This window comes from Ailuropoda melanoleuca, chromosome 6, assembly GCF_002007445.2.
Source record: "Ailuropoda melanoleuca isolate Jingjing chromosome 6, ASM200744v2, whole genome shotgun sequence".
NCBI lineage: Eukaryota > Metazoa > Chordata > Mammalia > Carnivora > Ursidae > Ailuropoda > Ailuropoda melanoleuca.
The window spans coordinates 66,825,839-66,850,143 of record NC_048223.1 but is presented as its reverse complement, the minus strand read 5'-3'; the positions used below and the strand labels follow the sequence as shown (position 1 = coordinate 66,850,143).

The 24,305-nt window shown below is 37.0% G+C and overlaps 1 protein-coding gene across 1 annotated transcript in view; it reads right to left on the bottom strand.

Annotated features, from left to right (window-relative positions):
- Positions 1 to 3,657: 3,657 nt before the first annotated feature.
- CABCOCO1 (ciliary associated calcium binding coiled-coil 1) overlaps positions 3,658 to 24,305 on the bottom strand; it is a 116,767-nt gene continuing 96,119 nt past the window's right edge. The window contains exons 6-8 of the mRNA XM_034662570.1: positions 10,435 to 10,557; positions 9,888 to 10,028; positions 3,658 to 4,712 (exon numbers count right to left, since the gene is read on the bottom strand). Coding sequence (XP_034518461.1) covers positions 4,638 to 4,712; positions 9,888 to 10,028; positions 10,435 to 10,557 — 339 coding nt within the window. The 3' untranslated portion in view covers positions 3,658 to 4,637. The remainder of the gene's footprint in view (positions 4,713 to 9,887; positions 10,029 to 10,434; positions 10,558 to 24,305) is intronic.

Sequence of the window (24,305 nt, the reverse complement as noted above, 5' to 3'; positions counted from 1 at the left end):
CTCGATCCCAGAACGCCGGGATCACGCCCTGAGCCGAAGGCAGACCCTTAATGATGGAGCCACCCAGGCGCCCCATATGTAGGTATTTTTTAGACAAGACAATATGACTGTGGAAACATGACAGAGTGGAAAAGGTATTAGATTAGGAACATTAGGGTCTGAGGTCACACAGCAGCCAGGTGACTTCCCACAAGTGAGACCTGGGTACACCTGCCTCGCCTGAGAACTGCTTTATGTGATGGGAGGTTCTCCATGGCAACAGCACTGTACTTGCTATCCTCACTGCCTGGAACAAATGAGCCGTGATGTAGCCCATGGCTGGCTTCTTCTATCCTGGTCTCAGCTTGAAAGCCAACCCTTCCAAGCAGAGTTCTCAGAGCACCCCCGGTAAACTAGCTTTCCCACATCCCAGAACCTTCTATTCTGTGGCTTTGAATTAATTAGCGTCATTTATTGTTATCTAAGATCCTCTTATTCCTTCCCTTGTTTATCATCTGGTTCTAGATTATAAAATTTATCATTTCCACAAACTCCAGCAAGTCAAGTATCTTATCTGTCTTATGTCATTTGTTCTAGCTAGAAAGTGCCCTGAATATATTCAAAAGAAGAGACAAACATCAAATGACCATTAGAGACATTTGCACTGAGCATTCTCTGAAACTAAAAATTAAGTAAAATAACAAGAAACTTTTTGGTGGTGCTAACCAAGAAAAAAGATAAGCCAATCTCCACTGCTGGTACTTCCATGAAAAAAGGAGGGATCCTAAAAACAAAAGAGATTTTTGGTATTCTTTCTTTGTTTTGGAATTTGAATTCCAGCAAGATGGTATTATTTTGATTTAGATTCCTTTTTGCTTAGAAAACTTAAATTAATAGGTATTTTGGCTGCTGCGAAGGAGTACTAACTTCTCTTATTTAACAAATCAATGTCCAGGAAAAAAAAAAAAAGACTTTGATGTCCAGAAGAGGGACGTCTTCCTGAGGCTTTCTGAAATTTGAGATGTCAGAAGTATTTCTCCTCTACAATTGTTGGGAAAAGGAGCACGTTTATTCTCTAGGGGAACTGAAGCATAATGAAATGCAATCTAAGAACATGCGAACTTATTATCTACCAGGATGGTTGAATGGTTCCAATCAAATGGAGGATAGAAATAGGGGCTTTATATTCAGATTTTGGAAAAATGACTCCACAGCTATATTTAGACGCAACAGTGCCTGAAAATACCTGAAATTGTGGCAGTCTGTGGCTTGTTCATAACATAATGAATATATTTTCTCTTTGAAACTTATCATGGAGGTGAGGAAAAAAATGCCCCAAATTATTCCTGCAGATGGAAGAAAGATATCTTACTGTGGATGCTAAGAGAAAGATTGCTGCTTGTCTAAGTAATAGGTTGGTATTGGTTTTTAATTGGCTCTTCAGAAGGCTGCTTCTGTGCCAAAGACTGCTTCAAGTAGGTGAACCCTGTGACTTCAAAAAGTCAAAATTTTTCTTTATTTCTCTCACTCATAGGAATTGCTAAGAAGTGGAGCTTAGCATCATTAGCAGTAGGAATCCTTTTATGAAAATACTATTTTCCTTGTCTCCATGGATAGAAGTCCTAGCACCAGGGAGATGACCTTTTAAAAAATACGAATCTGATGTCAATTGCTATTTAAAATTTATCAACAAGTTTCCACTGCTATTAGCTTAAAAATGAAATTCTGTAATATGGTCTATGGGACCCTGCAAGAGCTTTGACTGTGTCTAAATTGTTCAGCCTCTCCTTGTGTCCCAGAGACTTTGCACTCTGTCTGAAATTCCTCTTCCTTCACTTTCTTCTGTCTAGTTAATTCTAGGTACACCTCAGTTCCCAGCCCAAATGTCAAAACCAGTGGGACATGTCATGATCTCCCAGACTCCTTTGTTCAATACTCTCATAATTCCCCAAAGCTTGTCCTTATCACAGTTAGTATTAACTGTTTCCCCTACTAGATTATTAGGGCAGAGACCATGTCTGTTTGGCTTACTACTAAATGCCCTGGTACATATTAGGTACTCAATGCTATATACTGAATAACGAATGAATGAATGAATGAATGAATGAATGAATGAATGAAGCTGAGTTACACTTTCCTTTCTTGCATAACTTTTCTAAATACTTAATATGCTAACAATAAAATGGGTGTTTCATTTATTATAACTGATTACAAAAAAGAAAGGTCAGTTTTCACTTTGTTTCATATTGACAAGGAGATAGTTCAACGAAGATAAAGGTGAAGAAGGTGGGTTTTGTGATCATAGAGACCTAAGTTCAAAACCTGTTTCTACCACTTACTGGCTGTGCAATCATGGGAAAAGTACCTAAAATTTTTCTGGGCTCCAGTTTCCTCATCTATAAAATAGGTCAGACCTGGGTTAAAAGCCCAGATCTATCAATTACTAACTGTGCAACTTGGTTCAAGTTGATAATTTCTCTAAGCTTCAGGCTCCATAACAGGTACAATCATACATGAGGCTAAATACCTATCTTTCTCCTCTTTAGGGTTATTAAGAGGATTAACCACACACACACACACACACACACACACACACACACTTCCTTATAAACATATGATGTTGCTCAATCTGTGTGGAGTAAGAAGATAAAAGCAAATTAACAGTGTGACATTATGTTCTACTTATCAGAATATCAAAGATAAAAAATTGGCCAATGCTTATTTTCGGTAACAATGTAGAGAGAGGTACGTATTCTCATTTCACTGTTGGTGAAATATCTTGGAAAGGCACTAAATTTGACCTAGAAATTTCCTTTCCTAGGAGTTCATCCTACAAGTACAATCATATATGTTCATAAAAATGGCAATGTAGCATTGTGATAATAAATTACTGGAAGCAATAAAAAGTTCATCAATAGGACTATTTTAAAAAGTTATGGAATTGATAAAATGAAATACTGTACAGTCCTTAAAATGTATTGATAGGGAATTATCTCCAAAATATATTATTTGAAGAAAGGAGCAATGTAAAGAACAATGCAAATTATGTTAAAAAAAAAGATCACTCTATACAAGTATCCAGTTATTTAAATGGATAAAAAATACTTCTCCAAGAATTTACTAGGGGGTGCCTGGGTGGCTCAGTCAGTTGAACGGCTGCCTTTGGCTCAGGTCAGGATCCCATGGTCCTGAGATCAAGCTCCGCATCGGTTTCCCTGCTCTGTGGGAAGGCTGCTTCTCCCTCTACTGCTCCCCATTTGTGCTCGCGCTCTCTCTCTCTCTGTCAAATAAATAAATAAAATCTTAAAAAAAAAAAAAGAATTTACCGGAAGCCACAGTTGCCTCATGGGAAGAGAATTGGGGGTACCTAGCTTGGATGAAATTTATTTTTCATTGTCTACAACTTTGTTGTTGTGCCTTTAACTAAGTGTGTATATTCCTTTATCAACTCAAAATTACTTTTTAAAAAAAATTTTATTCATTTATTTATTTATTTATTTATTTATTTATTTATTTATTTGACAGAGATTGAAAGAGAGAGAGAGAGAGCACAAGCAGGGGGAGTAGCAGGGAGAGGGTGAGGGAGAAGCAGGCCAAGCCGGGAGCCTGGTGTGGGACTCGGTTTCAGGACCCTGAGATCATGAACTGAGCCAAGGCAGACGGTTAACCAACTGAACCACCCAGGCACCCCTAAACTGGAAACTTCTTGAAGGAAGTCTCCCCTTCCTAGTAATGCTCTCCATTCTCAAATACTCTGAAGTTTAAGAAATTTAGAAGGGACCTAGCTAGTAATTAATTTAATTTATCCAACCTGAAAGAATCAGTTGGCAAATGAATATTTTTATTCTAAAATCATATTTTAATAAAGGTATTTCAAGGCATGAGATGTTTTCAATCATTCTACTGCAATATAATGGTTAATTTTAAGAGCTCTGTGAGTTTGATTTGTATTTAAGATTTTTACAATCTATATATAGGTTGTTCTTTAATAACCATTTATACATTGCTTCTTTTTATATAGGTCATGTATTCTCCTGGGAGAGTAACAAGATTAGAAATAACAAATACAGTACAGAATAAATTAAAGTGCTTCAAACTGCATTATATAATTTCAGAAAATTGGTTTCACACTGAAACGTTTAAATAAGAAAACCAAGTGATTTAAGGGGGAAAAAAAAAACCCCATAGTATATGCATTTTAATTGCTATTGTTTAGCAAGTTTTATCCGTGGCAGTGTGGTGTCTGTTCACAGGGCTCCAGTAATGTGGCAACTCACTGGGTCAATATGGATAAAATTATTATTATTTTTCCTTATTTAAAAAAGTTGGCATCATTCTCCCTGAAGATGAATAGCATTTATTAGTCAAAATGTCAAAGGAGTATCGTAAAAGTAATTGTATTTTTATATACAATTCTCCAAACTCTTGTATACAAACTGTTCTTATTGCACTTAGTGCCATAAATTCAGAGGCTCTTATGGGAAAGGAGATAGCAAAATGGGGGCCAATACTTTTCTAATTACTCAGGATAATAAAACGCAGGGCTTGGTTTTCCTCTCCCAATGAAATGAAGGAGATACTCTGCTCTTGAGTCTACTATTTCGGCTGGTTGTGTTTGTTTCTGTGAAGTTTAGCATCACTCTCCTTGTACTGAGTCCTCAGGCTTTTTTCAATTTTTCTATTCGTGCATTAAAGGCCTCTTCCTGTATTTGCAGCTTTTCGTTTATCTTGGTCTGTGAAGACAATCATAAAAAAGTGGTTATGATGGAGCTATCTTTTGCTGCACATTGTCTTTGTGGTTTTGACATACTATAGTGCCTAAAGACAGACATTATCCCTCACACACCTTCCTGTTTTGCAGACAGAGCCGTGTTTCAGCCTGTTGTGATGTGATAACACTTTATCATATTTCTCTGCACATTCCCGATGTATAGCATGGCTGCTATGAACAGGAAGTGGTATTTGGACAGCCATTTTTCACATAGCCTTGTGTTGGAAGATAGGGTAATTTATCTGTATTTTCAGACAGACTTTACCAATAAGCACCGAATCAGAATAACTGCTCTGGGCTCAGTTAGTATGGTGTTGTGGGCCCCCCCACCCCTTTGCAACGATGTTTTTGTCTCCTGTGTGATACATTCTAAATGGGATCTCAGAAAGCTTCTGTTGTGAAATCACAACACAAATAATCTCACAATTAGAACAATTCTTATAATTAAGAATATTCATCATACATTATAACTCTTGGAATTATGCCACTTTGTGGTATAGTTTGGGTAGAAAAAAGTATGTGATTGCTGACAGGTTTTTGTGTTTGCTGCAGCTGTGATAGCATTTAGCCTCTGGCAGTGATATTCTGTGGGCTGACATTGCTACCTGCACAATTCCAGAAATCCTTCCACATTATCTGAACATTAGTAGGCCCGGAAATGTCTTCCCTTTTTCATGATAGATAATAAAATTATGTATAGAGAAGCCAGTGGTGAGCAATGTGGCAAAACTAGTGTTTTGTTTAGGTGATTTAAAAAACGTTTACGATTGTATGGGGAGGAGTTTATGTACATAACTATGAACGAGCGACTTGAAGTTTAGAATGTTAATGTTTATAACATAATTTGATGTCTTCGGGGTAACTGTACTTTGAGAAACTTCAGTTATTTCAATTTATACAGAATACATTTTAAAAAATCAAATACTGTTTTGGGCTACATATAAATTTACATCCTTAGTCATTTACTTATGAGTGTAACTGTAATAGATAGTTTTGAAGTGTATACTCTGGTTACCTTATCTGACGAGATTTTGTTTCACCTTCATGGTAAGAAACAATATTTCTGGAAAGATCACACTGGAGTCAATTCTGGATCCTTATATGAGTATCCGTCTTTTTGATTCAAGTATTTTTCGTTGTCGTTGTTTTTTAAAGATTTATTTATTTTAGAGAGAGAGAGAGAGAGTGTGTGTGTGTGCACGTGTGAAGTGGGAGCAGAGGGAGAGAATCTCAAGCAGACTCCCTACTGAGAGTAGCACATGACGTGGGGCTCCATCTCAGCCCCGTGAGATCAGGACCTGAAATCAAGAGTCCAATGCTTAACCGACTGCATCACCCAGGGGCCCCTGGCTCAAGTTTCATCAAGCCCTAGATGAATCTCTGCCTCTGGTTCCTCATTTTTTTCCATTTTCCTTTCTTGGTGGTTGGGTGGAGGAGGCAAGGAAGAATGAACATGGTCCTCCAGGTTACAAAGGAACTCTGTCATTTTTCGGGAATCACTAACCCCCTTGGTCATGTTTTTAGTAGAGGTGGAAAGAACATTGGTCTAGGAGATGGAGACCTAGGGATTAATTTAGTCATGTAGCCTTGGACAAGGCACTTAGCCACCTTAGGTATTAGTTCTTATCTGAAAAATTAAGTAATTAAAAATTAAGTATGTTAACATTACATGCTAACTTTTGAATTCATAATTCCAACTCTTAATTTTCTGGTATATTCACCAATGTTATATTTCAGTAGTATGGTCTTGTGAAATATTTTTAAAATATGGTACTCCTGCTTCTTTCTGGCATGCAACCTATTAGACCATGTAGGAATTGACATGGTTTGAAGAAATAACCTTGTCACAATTCTAAAGGATTGAGAAGCACCACTCTACCTGAACAGTTAACTCTTCCCACTTGCAATTAATGTGTTCTATGTCCACTAATAATTTCATTTCTTTCAACTAAGGAGACAGATGCTATCATCTACCAGCTTCTGTTTCACTGTGTCACCACTGTTTGCACATTAACCTGGAGACCTTTCTGGTATTTCACTGAAACAAAATTCATTGACACAGGTGTGGGCTTGGGGGAGAAGGTTCGTGAGGGTAAGTTGCAAGCCAGATAGTGTCGTGTGCTGACAGAGGAGAGCTACATTCCAGATCTCTAGACTATGGTGATCAGTCCTTCGGTTCAGGCACGACCAGCAGAGCCTGGATGAAAAGCCTGCTGCTCTGGTCAAGAACAAGTTTGTCATTAGTCTACCATGTCTCCTTGTTATTCCCTGGAACATGGCTGAGCAGAGCAGCTGTCCCACAACCACTAGCATAGAGAAAATTTCTATTGCCTTTAAGGGATGAATGGAAAACCTATGACCTGGGCTCAATAGCCTCTCACTGACCACTACCTTGAGGTATTCTCCCACTCAGCTTTTCTAACCTGGAAATTCAAGTTGACCTAAAAATACCTATGGTCCCAAGATGGCAAACTTCCCTCAAGGTTTTTACATTATTTTACCCTGTTGCTTAGACAGGGCCAACAGCCAACATTTAATGTAAGAATTTAGTGTTAGGATTCATATTTCTCTGAAATGTAATTCTTTAAATATATTAAAGTTTGCTCCATTGGGTATAATTTTTATTATACAACTCAGGGCCAAAATAATTTCATTTTGAATGTATCTTTAAAATTAAAATACCTAAACTATATAAGCTTAAAATGTTTGCTCTATTCAGTATAATTTTAATTAACATCTCAGAGCCAAGATAACTTCATTCTTAATAAATCTCTAGAACTATGAAGTGCGTCAATGGGAAAGTAAGTGGATTAACATAAAAAATTTAAAGATTCACACTACATTCTCTGAAATTTCTGAATTATAGAAAGTGAAAAATGCCTGAAACTACACTGGAGAAGGAACTCTAAAGAAACTGTATTCAAAACATGAATTCTCTCCTGCCTTTTCCTCCAAAAATTGTAATAACAGCATGGCTCTTAAATAAAGGAGAAAAAAAAAACTATTGGAAAATTGAAAACATCTTACAAATACTAATTCACTAAATGTTCCTACAGCAAGTCAGCGTGTTCCTACCTGACCACTGACATGTGGCTACCTTTGAACAGGGGTGCTGTAGTTTTAAGAGCCAGCAACATTGGAAGGCAGGGTTTAGAAGGGGAAAATAACTTACCTATCTAAAACATGGGAAAAAATTTAGGTAGGCAGAGAGTAATTAAACTTGGGACTTGACCAAGACACAAGGGTAAACACTGAAATCGTGCCACACCACCGAAGTATTAAAGTCCAGAGTAGTCTGGTCGTGATATTAGAGGTTGTGTGGTTTTTGTGGATAACACTGGGATTAGAACTAGAATCCAGGTCATAGCTCCCGTTCGGGGCCTTTCAACAGTTTCCGACCCTGGAAACACTGGATAAATGATTTAATCTTTCCATGTCTATCATTTTCCAATTTATTTATCAGAGAAGTGCCTGGCTCGTTCTCATTAGTTTACCAGGATTGTTGAGAGAAAATACATAAAGGGGGTTGCTATATCTTGAGACATTGTGTAAATCCACGTCATCAAGCCATTTTATTGAAAAATCGGCAGTAATTTGGCCCAGACTAATGTCCATGAATCCGCTTAAAATGGAAATGACTGTGGCACCTAAAGGATCTGCATCCCCCACCTCTGGTCCAAGTCCTTTCTATGCCTAATTGCATTGAGATGAACCAGCTAATGAACTTCCAGGCCCAGCAAGGTTGGCTTTGGGCCAAAGGGACAATAACACACACACATACAGCAATCATATTCTTTCTGTTATGGAGTAGTGGTATAAATGTTGCAAACCCTAACAGTAAAAAAAAAAATTCAATGAACAGTTAAAAATATACTGCTCACTACATGGAACATGGCCTTGGTAAAGATGTTTTCAATTTTGGGGGCCTGCAAACAATTCTATTACTGTCTAGTAGTTCCTTAGCAATAATTTCAGAGCTGCAGGATGGCAAAGGAGCCCAGGGCCATGATTATACATAAACTATATTTAGATGAAATGTTATCAAATCTAAAAAGGAGATATGTTCTGAACTCAGTTTAATTCAGCTGCACTCTGCCCTTCCACACAGTAACCAGTTATTACATTCATGGGATTGTTAACAATAAAGCTTTGTGTAAAACGTGTTCTACCACTATTTCTGGTAAACACTAAACACCCCTTATTAAGCTGAGGACTTTGGCTGATTCTGTTGGTATCAAATCATTAAATCTTCATGTAAATAGTGCATTAACGTTTGATGATTAAACAAGTAACAAGGTATGCTGATGCCAAGCTAATCTTTTGCTCTTTCTAAATAGTTATTAATATAGTGAGCTTTTGGTAGATCATCTCATGTTCAGATAACAATTAAATCTTTCCCTGCAATGCATCAATATTTTAAACACGTAGTATGTTGTTCTATTGATTCATGGTCATTTCTACAAGAAATCCTAAATCTTCTCAAAATATGCAATCACTTATTTAACCATTTTGCCTGAAAAATGATGCAAGCCTTTGTGTCGTGGTAGAGATGGGTGTTTGTTTTGTTTTGTTTCGACAGGAAAAAAAGCTTAAACATAAAGTTCAGCTGACTGATCCAGCTGCTACAGGGATGGCTGTCCCCACCATGTCCTTGCAGTCTCCGGTGTACATTGCTTAGCTAGTAGCCATATGTAAAAAGGAACAAACTATCTGAGACGGAGTTCAAGGATTTGAAGGCCTCTCTTTAGAAATTTGGTGAGAAGACTTACCTAAGATTTATGGTTGATCTTCTGTGTTTGCTGTTAGAAACGTACTCCATTTACTCTCACGTGACCCATGTTTACAGTGTGACAGTCATGAAGTCTTTATCATGCTACTTTTTGGGTTTCGATGATGGGTGATTTTGGAAACTGGCAACACACCCCACACTAGGTGCTGTTGGTGAGTCTGTTTTGTGACCTAATTGAGTCTCGGATGACTCAACTGTGAATTACGGGGAGATGTGAAATTGAAGTCCTCCATCATAAACATCACTCTTGCTGGCAGAGTGTGGGTAGTGTTTACAGACATTAAGCCTCAGGTTGGCTAATTAACCAGTATTAATGAAGTAAGTGAGCGCACTATGAAGGCTGAGTACCTGAATGCCGATTAAAATATCATCTGTAACTTGACCCAGCACTGCTTTTATATCTTTGGTGGTGAAACCCACTAAAGGATCCACGTTGGAAGTGTTGGCTTCTGACTGGGATTCCTCAGGGCCTTGTTCTTGATCCAATCCCTGGAATATTAAAAGAAAAGAACATTCAAGTGACTTCTGGAACATTCAGTGATTTATATGTAACCTCAAACTTCTCCTCGGTACTTTTCTACAAGGAATGATGTCGATCTGGAAGAAGACTTTGATTGGATGTTATCCTGCATTTGTGTTATTCATAAGCAGCAGGACAGATCAAGTCATGGTGCTGCTAATCGGTGCTTACTTTGAGGAAAGTGAAGGTGGAGAGATGAAAATTGCTGAGCCATCCTCAGCTGGGCCACCAGAGAGTCCACCCTAAAGAAATATCTATATTAAGCTGGGAAACATCAGAGGGAAAGAAAATGGAAGAGCATCTGGTTTTTTTCCTCCTGCCAGTAGTGAATAGAATGCTGAGCCAAGATGAATTAAGAGACAGAAGGAAACTTACCTTCATTTCTGTATCCAATGTTAGGGGTGGCTCTATGAATGTTGAATAAATATCAGATGAGATTCCTTCTTCTAAAGGATCTGGGAAGAGACCACCTGAAGGTTTGACGACCTCTAACACTTGCTGGAAGGGAAGAAAAGAGCTGTGTCGTGACAGAGCCTTTGGTGACTAACCACAGTTTCAGCCAATTCATTCATTTCTTTCTCCACACTGTAATGAATATATAGTATATAATGCATAGCACATATTATCTAACATATATCATATAACCAACCTATTATCAATTAAATTAAAATTATATGATAATATATAATTATATATAATGTAACATAATTTTTATATAGGTGTGCATATGTGTATATATATATATATATAGCTCCAAATCTATTATCTTTTAAGTGCTATCTACTCTGAATTCTTGACACCACGGCCCTCTGAGGTCCTTATTGCTTTTTGCTCTCAGTAACTCTGTATCTGATAATTAGCGTTTTATTCTTCCTACTATCTTATTCTCTGTCTATACTATGTGGCATAAGTCTTCATTTTATACTGCCTTGATCTTTAATTGTTTATGTGTTGGTGTCCCCTTTCTGTTGCCTACAAGCTCTCTGTAGGTAGAGACCATGCTTTAGATCCTCTGTATATTTTCTCCAGTTCTGGCAGAGGTTGGGTGCTTGAAACATTCACCAACAGCCTAATGGTGACCAATGTTACTCAGCGGAGTGTGGCCGTTCTTGGTGGCAACGGCAAAGTGGCCACTAAGAACTTGGTGATGAGGACAATAAAGACTCTGAAGGTTAATGCATAAAGCCAGTACACTATGAGTCAGAGAGGAGATCTGCAAAACCAACCAAAGACTCAGAGGGCAAGGCAAGACCTTACCGTGAGCACTTCAGAATTGTGTAGCAAGTGTGCAAATCTGAGGGAAGGCGATGGTTGGTCAACACTGGAATTGAAGAAACAGGACTCAAAGAAGTCATCCCATCGTGACTTGGAGGTGAGAAAGAGGAGGGTACTGATGACAGCAAACATCTGAATCATTTAATATTTAACATTTTGATCATAATTTGACTTCCCATCTCCATTGATCTGTAAAGACGTTCCCAGCTCAGTGCTTTGATCTTCACACCTATTACATTCCTCACTGTAACTCGGTATGTTGATGTTCTCATTTATACAGTGCGCTTGCTTTCGAGGCCCAGAGGTGAAGCCACCCACCATGTGCCAACAAAGTCAGACCCTGAACATACATGTTGAAAGACAAAACTCTAGAAATGCATAAAATCACCAGATAATTACCATCCCATGGGACTTGGAAAAACCTGAAATCATCATCCATTCATTTCTAACTTCTCCACAGTATTTCAAGTTAACTTACATGTTAAACATGTGATTAGGTATAACTTACAGGTTGTAATGTCTCGTTATTTGAACATCAATAATATTTTTTATTTAGATGGGTTTGAGAATGTCCTGAAAGCTCAAGCTATTGCCTGGTCATCCCAATATATTTTGCATTGAATTCATATTACTAACTTCCATTTTATTTTATAGGAAGTTGCTGCTTAGTGTAAATATGGAGAAGGACTGAAGTGTTAGAACTTTATAGTCAAGGCAATTTGGAAACCAAGTGATTAAATGGCTGGCTAAAGGTGAAATCATCACTTAGTGTCCAGGCTGGGAGTTAAACCCTGCTGTGCCGACTTCTTGGCCTGTGCAGTTTTTAGTATCCATGTCATCATGTTGCCATACTTGGAAATTATTGATTGCTATTAATCACTTAATCTCTATTCTGTTAGGTGATATCATTCCAGATTGTTCTTCTTAAGTTGACTAAATGTTAATCAAAATAGAATGTAAAGAATATATATATCAGAACAATTCTTTTCTCTTACCACGTTCATAAGTCATTTTTTCCCCTAAATGAGACATGCAAGCATTTTCTTCTTCCCACAAAATTATTTGTACCTTTGTTCATCATTCTTGTGTTTCATCCTCCCACACCTTATATTGCTCTTTATTTTACCAAGCTAGGAAAATGAAACAGCTAAATATAATTTAGTGCCCTTTGCAACATTATCAGTAAAATAAATAAGCTGCACATGGGAATCCAGAGACAAAGGCAGATGATGAGGCATTTACTGAGTGGTATAGACTTTTACAGAGGGTGAGGAATGGGAATTTGGGGGAAGTGGTGCTGAGTTAGACATTGGAAAGCGGAGAGAAGGGAACCCAATAGGGTTTACTGTGTTTACTCTAGACCCTGAGAAAGAAAGCATGAGCGAATCTGCAAGGTAAAATATTTCTTTTAGTGAAGCAGAATTTTATTTTGTTGCTCTTGCCAAGATTGTGTTGCAGCTCTGCTTTTCTACACACAGGCTAGGATGTTGTGCTAATTTTTTCTGACCCCTTGGTGGAGGTTCTCAGCAGACTGTCCCTGCATCCTGGTGGTATCAGATCCCTCCCGCTCCAAGCAGATATTTGTGTTCAAGTTTCAACCCTTACACCTCTGTGGTTCGCATTTCTTTACAAGGCTCATCTGAACTACTTGCCAACTACCTACTTTTCCTGGTCTTTGGCACTGTGTGTGTGTGTGTGTGTGTGTGTGTGTATACTGGGCACATACTTGGGAACTTGGACCACTCCCAGCCCCGCATTATTATTTTTTTTGGTGGAGTGAAACTCCTGTTTATCTCAAGAACTGCTTTTGCTTGATTTTTATGAATATATCTCACAGCCCATACAGGTATTCATTTGATTTAATTCCTGCACAAAAACTCGTGGTGAGAATTGCTTCAGAGTGTTTTGCATACTATCAGTGAACCAAATCATAGCTACATTTTTCTCTTGCACAAAGCTGCATTTGGCTTTGTTACTAAGATACTACAAAGGAAAGAAATGCCCCAATTTCAGATGGGGGTAAATATAAAGTCATCTCATTAATAATAAGAAGGCATACTGCCAAATATATAGCTTGAAATAAACCTAGTGCCAGAAGCATCATAGTGATTTTTCCCCCCATTAAGTAGTCTTTTTAAAAAACAAGTTTAAGGAAAATTAGAATCAATAATTGTGGTGAGAGCACAGAGCCAGCAAATATGTTTAAATGAAACCGTCTGATGCAATACTTTCTTAAAAAAATACAATTAGTCCTTTGTATTTTTTCTGAACAAAACCTCATGTTTTACAACATCACTGGTTCTGTAATAAAATCTATTTAAAACAGAAAGACATGGTCAGCTTTATTAAGTTAGATTTTCTGAAAGAACGTTATAATTTCCTCAAGTCTATGAATAGTTGAAGCAAATTAAATAAAGCTAGTTTTATAACTATTTTTATACATTCCTGTAGCATTGTAATTGTCTCATATTTTTTTCCTCAAAAGTCTAATATGTTACCTCTTAAACCCAGGAAAATAAAAACAGAAAAAGGATCAAGTATGTTTATTAAAAAAACTCTTCTATTTGGTACCCAGACTTAGCAAGCACCCTTTCTTCTTCTCCAAGAGAATAGCACCCATAATCTTCAGATCAGGAAACAAAGGAAAAGACTTTAAGTGACTTGCCTGAGGCCTAATGCTGAGATTAAAAATCAGGAGTTTCTGATTATACACATACATCCATTTGGCCAAATGATTGGTTTTGCTTGACTTTCAAATACCCCCTAAATATTACTTTGAATGTAAAGCAATAAATGTGTTTCTCTTGCCATTTTTGAATGCTTGCACACAAATGGATATAATAAAAACAATCATGTTGTTCCATGTGAATGCCATTTATATTTTTTCTGATAATGAGCAGACCATTTGAACCAAGGTGAGTACATTAAAAGCTCTAATAAAGAAGAGAATAGATTTCTAAACAGAATAATGGACTGTTAAGTGAACATACAATAAATAACATCTACAGATGTGGTCGCTAGAAAATTAGTTTTGCATAACTTACCAATATACATTTCCCCCAGATGTTATCTGTTACATGAAAATTAACTTAAGTTAGCTATATTGTTCATTACGTGCACACTGCATTAGTGTTATTTAAGATGGTTTACAATCTGAGCTTTAGTTGAATTGTGCTATGGTATTTAAAGAATATCAAATAAATGGCTTTTTGGCATAATTTAATACACGTAAGTACAAAAATTCATCACTGAAACATTACATAGGTTTTAAAAAATCCAACATCTTTATTTTACAAGCCAAATGAAATCAGTAGAATACTTTTAAGATTTTACATACTCAATATGAAATGGACATCTATCATGGGAATAAGTGATAGGAATTTTGAGTCCTCCTGGAACTAAGTACAGGGTCAGCGTAGGTTTAAAGAATGCTGATAGGAATTAGAATCTGGTTCAGATCTTACTGTCTGAGAAGAAGTATAAAAATTTTATCTGAAAATTGTGTTACTTCATGTTTTCTTTTTCTATTTGATGTGTTAGTATTATTGATAGTATAAACTCTGGCTTACTGTTTTTGTTATTGTGTTGTTTTTCTAATGTTTTTGTTTATTGTTACTTATTTTTTTATTGTTTTCTTTGGGGAAAAGTGTGGGGATTTGTGGGGAGTGGTGGTACTGATGAAATCTATGGTCAAGGTGGCAATTACTAACTTATTACATCTAATTATTAAAATATTCAAGATATTAAAAAATGCCATTGAAATGACAACTTTCCACTGTTTTGAACAGCAGAAAGCAAGATAAATCTGTTAAACCTTTTTGGAGCGATAGAAATACATACAAAAAACTGGTATGCTTTAAAAAGACATTTGTTTCAAATTGTCAGATGATGACTTCATATGTAAATCAAAACTTACTACAAAATGTCAAAGTTTCAAAAAGCAAACTTTATTGCAAACATTTCCCAATACTAACTAAGGAAAAAAAGCACAAAAATTCCTGTAAAGTTTTAACTATTTTCTGCCCTTGAAAAAAGGCATTACTCATTTGCAAGTCTAATGAAGAGGTACATGTGTGGTTCTGGAAATTTTTAACAAAAATTGTAACCCATTGCCCACCATATACTACACAAAAAGTAACAACATATGAGTGCCACCTGCAAAATGCAATAAACCCTGGTAATGTCATACTGAGGCCATAAATTTAAAATCAAAAGAGAGGAAATTCAAAAGCTCAGATTATCATAGAAACTTCAATTAATTCATTTCTAAAGTGTTTTCTTTTGTGTTCAGGCCATTACAAACTTCTTAATATACCCCATAAATGTAGAATATCAATTCTGCTACAAGAGTCCTCCCCCTTTGCATTTTGACTTGGAAATAAATTTGCAAATGCAGCACATTAATTTTCTTTCCTGTGCTTAATATGCAGTATTTACATTTTGAAAAGGTTCAAAATGTTGCCAGGCTTCTGCAGGGTATGAATAGACATCTAATAGCAACTTCTATTTTTATCCACAACATACTGGCGGTTTGAGCATCTATAACTTAACAGAGCTTTGAGACCACCAGATCCACATGCCGATCACCTCAACAGTGACCGGTGACACAGGACAAGTTAGGACAGGAAATGAAGACTACCCATTCCAGCTGAAGTGCCAAGGAAGAATTTAAGTTGGCCGGGCCACAGTAAACCAAACTGCAGTCTGGCTAGGACAGTCGAGTTAACACCTTGTGGCCATTTTTATTTATATCTCTTGATTTGATCTTGTTTAACTCGGGCTTGAAATTTTTTTTAAAAAGTGAAGTAATGAAAGAAACCGATTCCAGAGTATTTTAGACATCTTTAGTATTTCCAAGCATAGTTCTGCTTAAGGCCAACATTACAATTCGAAAAGAAATCTGAGTACTCCTATCTTAATGACCTCAGACAACAAAATCCTCTCTAATGAATTTGAAAAAAAAAAGTATCTTCTTGTAGTGTAAATGCAATTTAAAAGGAAAAGATGTTTTGATCTGGCTTTGGGGTAAACATTTCCTGAGGGATAGAACAGTTCTTCAGATACCCAGATATTTTCTAAGATGGCAATAATCTGGAAGATAGACCACTGAATTATAGGCTTTAGACTTGGCTCTATTCCTAATTGTGTGATGCTAAGAAAATCCCTAGGCCTCAGTTTGTTTATCTGTAAAAGTAGGATAATGATAATTGCTACCTGGCTACTTCATTGAATTGTTTCAAGCACAAATTAGATAATGTGGATGAAAATTCTGGGAGTTCTTCAAAGGGAAAGTATTATTAAACCCAAAGGTATATTATTATTATTACTTATAATTACTGTTATTATTGAAAGGATCATCTTTCTAACGCCAGCCCTGGAAGACATAGTAGAGTAGCCATATTGAGAATACCGGTTCATGCCATTTCTATGTCAATTGTTAACATTGCCCTAAGAGTCCAGCTAATGCAGAAGAGTTTGTTAATAAGGACACACCATCACCCTATTTCCATATGGTCACAGCCTTTAAATTACCAAATACATATCCAATGTCATCTTATTTGAAGAATTCCTTGGACCCAAATAACTTCTCTCTGGAGACTCGTGGCATAGTTGTTCTGTGGCATGATCAGGACTAAGGCAAACCACCTATTTAGAAAAGGAGAATGTTTACATCTAACTTTCAAAATTAGAAAAACTTCCTCTCCACCCTTCCCTACCCGAGTTATCACTCTTTCCACCTTCCATTTTTCAGCATCCAGTGTGGCCTGTGGTTGTCCAGACTGAGTTCACTTCCAAAAGATTTCCTTTAACAGATGTCATCAAAGGTAAGGAGTTAGGGCCTTATAGGACACATTTTTTAACATGTCCTTCTTGTGAAAACTGAAACACTGGAGCTCTTGAGACTGCTAAGTTCAACATTGTATATTTGGTTCTTAGATTGACTTTATCTTGCAACTTTCTCAGGGTGAGAGAGGGAAAGTATGGTTGGTTCTATCATAAATAATTGGAAAATAACTAATGCTTTTCAAAGATATTTTTAAAAAGCCACTCAGAGTATATTTGTTTAGATTACTAAGTTACACTCTAAAAGGCATATCCTTGAACTCAGTGTAAAGTATTTCAAACAGTTCTGATCATGGATAAATATGTTTTGACTTCATCTTGGCGTTCTATTTAAAGCTTGATGGTTTTGAATATTTAAAATTGAGGAAATACTCTAAATTACCTCCTGTTTCAAGAATTAAGTATCAGGATCTGTAAATTAGCATGATAAAGATGAGTTACTGAATTATCTTTGCAGAAAGCCGGCTTTGAATTTTCAAATATAAATTTTAAAAAATTGATTTTATATATGTTGCATTCTAATTATATCTTATGATAGCTTCTATGAAGATGAAATTATTTCATGGCCTTTATATTTGCAAATACTCTTTTTGAACAAGTACCTGGAATTTGCAGAAATCATTCAAGACAATAAGTCATAATGATTAGAAGAGAAACTCTGACAAATGAAGGAACCCTAAGTCTTTGGTTCTAGTCTTTCTCTTTTCATGGACTTCCTGTTATTTTCACAGCTTAAATTACCTGAGTAAGAAGAGGCTGAAACTATCTGGATAAAGCTATCCATGTAATTTACTTAACTTCAAAGCATACCGATTGACTTGCACTTCAGTCCTGAAGTCATTATACTTTGGAAGCAAAAAAAAAAAAAAAAAAAAAAAAAAACCCTCCAAAACAAAACAAATTTCTTAAAACTATATTGAAATTAATTTCACTTAGAAATAGTAAAGCTGTTTTTTAGGCTAAAGTAGAATGTTTGTAGAGTGCTATGAAGTCTTTAGAGAAGTCAACATAATATTATTATTCCTGACCTCTTAGACCCAAGATGTCTATTTTAAGTAATCTGACATTAAAAATGTGCTGACAAATATAGATTAAAAAACAACACAGGAAGTTGTAAATCAGTTGGTAACCCTTAGCATCAAGGAAATAAGAGACCACGAAAATGTAGTCATTTACTTTAGTCAACCTCAACTTTAATTTTTAGCTAGAGAAAATTCGCAGAAGGCATGATGTTTACATTTTGGATATTTTATTCATAGTTTGTGTGTTTCCTTTTTCTCCAGTGGGCTCATAAATTATTACAAGGAAACATGTTGTCACAGTTATAAATATTTCCCTCTCAGCCTAGCTCCCTCCACCATCCCTCCCCCAGCCCTCCTTTTAAAACCTCCACTAACTGGTTCTTTAAGTGCAATAGTCATTCTTCTTTGATCAGCAGGGCAGGATTTTCGTGCTTCAGAGAAAACTGCTGTTGATTACTCTTGTGTGCCTGACGTTCTGGAAACAGGGCTCTTTCAGGGAGCACCCAGGCCTTCCATGCCCGGGCAGCCCATTATTATATAGATGGGGGTGTCATTATTTCAGTAACCTAAAAAGAGTCTTGTCTTTCCTTCCCAGGAACAGCTCTAGGTCCTCTAAGTTTCCGAGGCTTTTCATGGAATCTGAATTCTTGGAAATTAATTACAAAACTGGTTTTGTGGACAATGGCACATACAGCAATAGATTTTTGCAAAAAAAGACCTTTCACCTAGAATCTGTTAAAAACAAACTGAAATCATGGCCACTCTGAAAAATTTAGGTGGTATCTGTCTTCCAGATTTGAATGTTTAAGAAATCTGGATTTTTTTTTTCCCCTTAAATGTGTAGTCAGAGTCCCGGATTGGCTCTGCTACCCAGTAGAGAGTATCTCTGGAACTTGTTTGTTTTATTTGTAAAGAAATAGAGGGAGGGCTAGGCTAGGTCATCTCTAGTTCAGTTACAGATGTTATAGCCTATGTTCCTAAATTCCAAATGGCCTTTTCTCTATTTATCCAAGCCTCAAAGTCGCCAGCCTGTGCAGATCCTCAGATTCAGTATTTTCCTGTCATGATATAGAAGATTATTTGGATGACAGTCTCAGTACTTAATGGAATCTTAGACAGGCTGCAGCTTGTCCATTTATTTCTACTTAATTATCTTCTGCAAACCTGTTCCTCCTTCATTTTCTTTATCTCTCAGTGACATCACCAGCTTCTTGGTTTCTGAATCAAAACGTTGAGGTTGTCTTTAGTTGTTCCCTCTCCCTTGACCCTAACATTAAATCAGGAGTTGGGGGCACCTCTGTGATGTGTGATGTGTGTCACATCTGCCCCCTTCTTTTTCTTAACCTCACCGTGTAGCCTCCAGAACCAGGATCTTGCCTTCAGAGATCTTGAATTCCGGTCATACCATGCACAGTGCCCACAACATAGTGGGTGCTCAATAAACATTTGCTATGGGAAAACAGAAAGCCAGCCTAGCCAGCCAGCAAGCGTGATGGAGGTGCTTCCCAGCTGTGAGTCTTGCCTGTGCGGCCCTCTGTGCTGGGAGGGCACTTCTTCCTCATCCTGGCCAATCAATATTCCATCTGCCCTTCCACGCTAGCTCATTCACCTAGGTGAAGTTTTCCTTGATCTCCCTTGTGCTTCAGAGCATTATGCTTGTTGCCCTGGCAGAGTATTTGTTCCATTGTACTTTGAGTTATAGCCCTGCAGGAGTGATCTCCCACCGCTCTGTGGAAACGACTTGAGGGCAGAGACTATGTCATTCATCTTGGGACCCTAGTTCAGGTGTTTGTACAAAGGCGGCATTCATTAGGTGTTAAATACTCCATTAGGGTAACGAGTCATTTAAAAATTTTCAGGGCTGCCGATTTGTTTGATCTGCTGTGATTCAGTTTGAAAAGTTTAACATGAAAAATTGTACCACTTGGAGAAGCAAATCTAATGGTTTATTGTTGCGTCAATGCAATACCTGTATTTCTCAGTTATGAATGAGTCTTAGAGTATTCGCTTGTTTACCATAATACCGACAACAAAACCACCTCTCACTGACATGACTGCATTGCTTAAACTAAGAGTTGTTTCTCTGACTAAGAGTTGTTTAAAATTCTAAAGAATTCCTCAGAGATACTGCTCCCCACCCCCCCCCTCAGCTCCTGATGGAAGTAACATTAACATCAGAAAATCTCTAGATTTTCCAACTCCAGGGTCCATGATTCACATTGCTCTCCACAGGCCTCCCACCAGCATCCCCAGTCCTCAAAACAAATGTGAATGGTATCCATTGGAGTTGTGGCAGCCCTGGCCACCATCCAGGAAAATGAACATTGCTGACGAAGAAAAGAAACTCTCGTTTATTGAGAATCTACTCTGAGCCCAGCATTGAGCTAGTTAGAAAGCACATTATAAATATTAGGTCCTTCAATTCATAATACCTTGTGAAGAGAGGTTTTATTGACCTCATTTTTTGGATGAAGAACCCAAAGCTCCTAGAGGTTGAGTAACTTGGTCAAGGTCACACAACTAACTAGAGAATCGGAAATTCCGGTAGAACTTGAACCCGGATCTATTTGACTACAAAGCCCATGCCATCCTTGGCAGCAAGAGCAGCCCCACTGTTTTTTGTTTTGATTTGTTTTTTGTGGAGTTCCAAAACTGTTTCTCTCTGGTTTATAGGTGAAAAAATACAGGATCGGAAAAGTAAAATGATGTATGCACACTAGGGATCTGAAAGCATAAGTTCTCAGGGAATTTCAGAAAGAATTTGTTCACGGGTTCCTCACAGTCCTACAGTGCATAATTCCAAATTAACTCCACAAAAGTAAGGCATGGAGGTTGTAATTTTTTTTTAAGATGGCGAGATGTAAAAGGCATTTGGTTTATAAGCAAATTGGAGAACATGCGTAATTTGTTTGTGCAAACAGGAAGGTATAGGAGCATCGGTTTGCTGTTGGTGACTAAAACTGCATGTTCCCGCTCAAATAGCATTTTGTCTCATTTGTTGTAATTGTAATTACTGTTTTCTCTGGAATCACAGTTTTTTCTAGGAACAGGCACATGCAGAAAAGCAACCAATAACCCAGACAGTTAAAAAACACATTGAGAAATGAGTATGGTTGTGTGAACAAATCTCTTGTGATTATTCTTCCACTGTGTGCTGTAATGTGCTTTAAATCCATTTCCATATTTTTAATTAACACTTAGTTCCAAAAAACTTTCTGGAGGCTATTTAAATCACAAATGGAGGAAAAAACAAATTTGCTTTATCAGAAAATTGACTATAGACTATTTTGGTGGCTTTTATTATTTTTACATTTTAATGATTAAAATTAAATATAGCCCGATTACTTGTGACAGAAGACAGTGAAATAATTTTCATGGCTGATATAATTTTAAAGTCAAACCTGGGTGAATGAGATATTCGTTCTGTTGTGGACGAGTTTCATTGTCCATCCTGTGGCTCTAATTTCTGATCAGTCCCATCCATTTCATAAAAGGAATTAGACAGCTGTACCAAGGTACTCTTCTGGCAGAGACCCAGTGGTGCTTTGGCTTGATCTCAACAGCTGTCCTATAGGGACTATAGTGTTTGTTCTGTCTTACAGATTTTAGACACCTGTTTTCATAGTTTGAATCATTCATTTCTTTTGAGTGCGAAACAGAATGCACAAATTTTATTTTAAAATTCTTTGCACCAAAATATCACCTGCTATGTTGAAACACAGTCATTGTCACAAGTAAAAGGCATAACTGCAGCTCTCTGGGGATGCTTATTCATATGTGGTCTTACAACAAAGGCCACTGTCCTCGTCTAGAAAATGGGGATAATAGTAGTTACCCACCACATGGGTTTTGTAAAGATTAAATCAATATGTGTAAAGCACTTACACAGTGCCAGGAATGTAGAGACAGCTTAAAAGTGTGAAGCTTGCTTTTTTTAATATATATTTTCATGTCACTTATTTATGTCTACAATAATGATAAACAAAGATCTCTCGAGGGTAGGGACTTGGTGTTTTGTTCCCCACTTCACTTCCTGCAGGTGGCAGATAAATAATGGGAAAATAATAAATATTTATTGAATAATTAAATGTAGGAAATCACTGTGGTCAATAGATCATTCTATCACCATTTCCCTCTTATGTAGAAGTTTACTGGCATACAGGGTGCCAAATTTTGCGATTTTTTTCTGTCTCTCCTCCCTGCCACCAGCCCATGTCCCAACTTCAGCCATCTACTATGACCTATAACTCAGACCACTCCTCATCCAGGTCTCCAGCTTGGCTCCCTGACTTGACATGTTCTTCCCCTATTAATGGTTCGATTCTTCCGAAAGGCGTCCGTGTGAGATGGAGTTATGCCAGATGAATAGATTGTGGTGGTAAGACTGGAATATTAGGATGAGTGTAGCCTCTTCCCTGATGAAGAAATTATTCAGGCCAGGAAAAGCCTTGAAGGATCGTTCTGGTTTTCACACTTGTATGAACACAGCCCTGGCATGAAGGGTTGCTAAAGAAGCCAGAGAATGTGGCCCAGCATGTTAATTTACTTGATGCAGGGAACTTCCTGGTATTTATAAATGAACTCCATACATTAGGCAACTGATATTTAGATAAGAAAATCAGAAAACAACACATGCTGTAACATAGTGCTTCAGCAGATTGTAGTATCAATCGATTCCAGCAAAGCTAACATCATTTAAGTAATCAAAAACAAGCAAGGACAATGAGGTACTGTTTCAAAATCCTACTAGAAATAAGAAACCAGGACTAAAACCATTCAAATAATAAAGGTACATTGCAAAACTAAGCCATAGTATTAATTGGGTTAATCTAATTATACAATCTACAACTGAGCCTTAACAGATTTTGGACTGGAGTATCATTGTGAACGTCAGCCACCTGATTATCATCATTGCCCTCAGAGAAGACGGAGATTTTACCTTTGAGGGATCTGGTGTTCAAGGCATGTTTTGAAGAACAGATAGAATATCAAAATGTTATGAAAAGGCACATTTTATTTCTTTAGCTTCTAGTTGTATTTGAAACATTTTATTCTGTTCATCTCAGCAATGATCGTAAATACTAAGAAACACCTGGGAAGATAATATTTTACAGTCATTCTTTATTCTAAAAAAATACCATTTTCCTTACAGTTTATTTTGTTATAATTGGTTTGCTTACTTGCTCATTGGCAAGTAATTTTATTTTTGGTTGTAGACACCAGAAGTACAGCCTTATAACTGATTTATTCTTTTATTAGATCGATTTTCCTGCTGGTACATCATAAGACATTTTATTATTTTAGCAAGAATTTTTTAAAGCGTTTGCTGCTACATCTCTGAACTTCACCATCTCACTAGCATCTGTCAGATTTAATCACCTACAGAACTACCTTATAAAGATTACCTTATCAGAAAAGTGTCAACTTGTGAGCTTCGTTGTGAGAATTGCAAAACAGAGCCAAGCTACACTAGCAACTGCAGTGCTAATTTATTGTAAATTATGTTTTTTTTGTTAGCGGAGATAAGACACGAGAAGTGTTTCTATTTAAATTCATTTCCTATTATTTCAACATAAATACCACACACCTCCACAAAAATGTGAGAAGGTAGAATATTCCTTAAATAGGTTCTAGTGATAGTGAAATTTATTTTCTAAGCTATCGGTACCAGTCATGTCACATTGTTCTAGGTGCAGAAGCAGACAACACAATTAACACAAAACATGGATGTTTAGAATATTAGATGGAAATTGCTGATTGTCATGTGAAGAGTGATATTTATAGGATATGAGCTGGAAATAATTGCATAGCAAGCTGGTCTACAACAAAGCTTTAATTCACTGGGCTGACACTGTAAACTCATAATGTGTCGACCTGGCACCAGCCATGATAGATTATGGCTGTTCAGAACACATAAGCATATCCCTTTCATGAGCATTCTGGGAACCGTAGTTCAGATGACCCCAGTAAAAACAACTGCAATGGTCTGGCCAAGCTGGTTCTCTAAGAAATGTAAAAATCATGATGAGTCATTATGTTATTAAAATTCAGAACTAGGTGGCAATGAATCACACGAAGTTATCACCTTCAAATCATCAAAGGGAA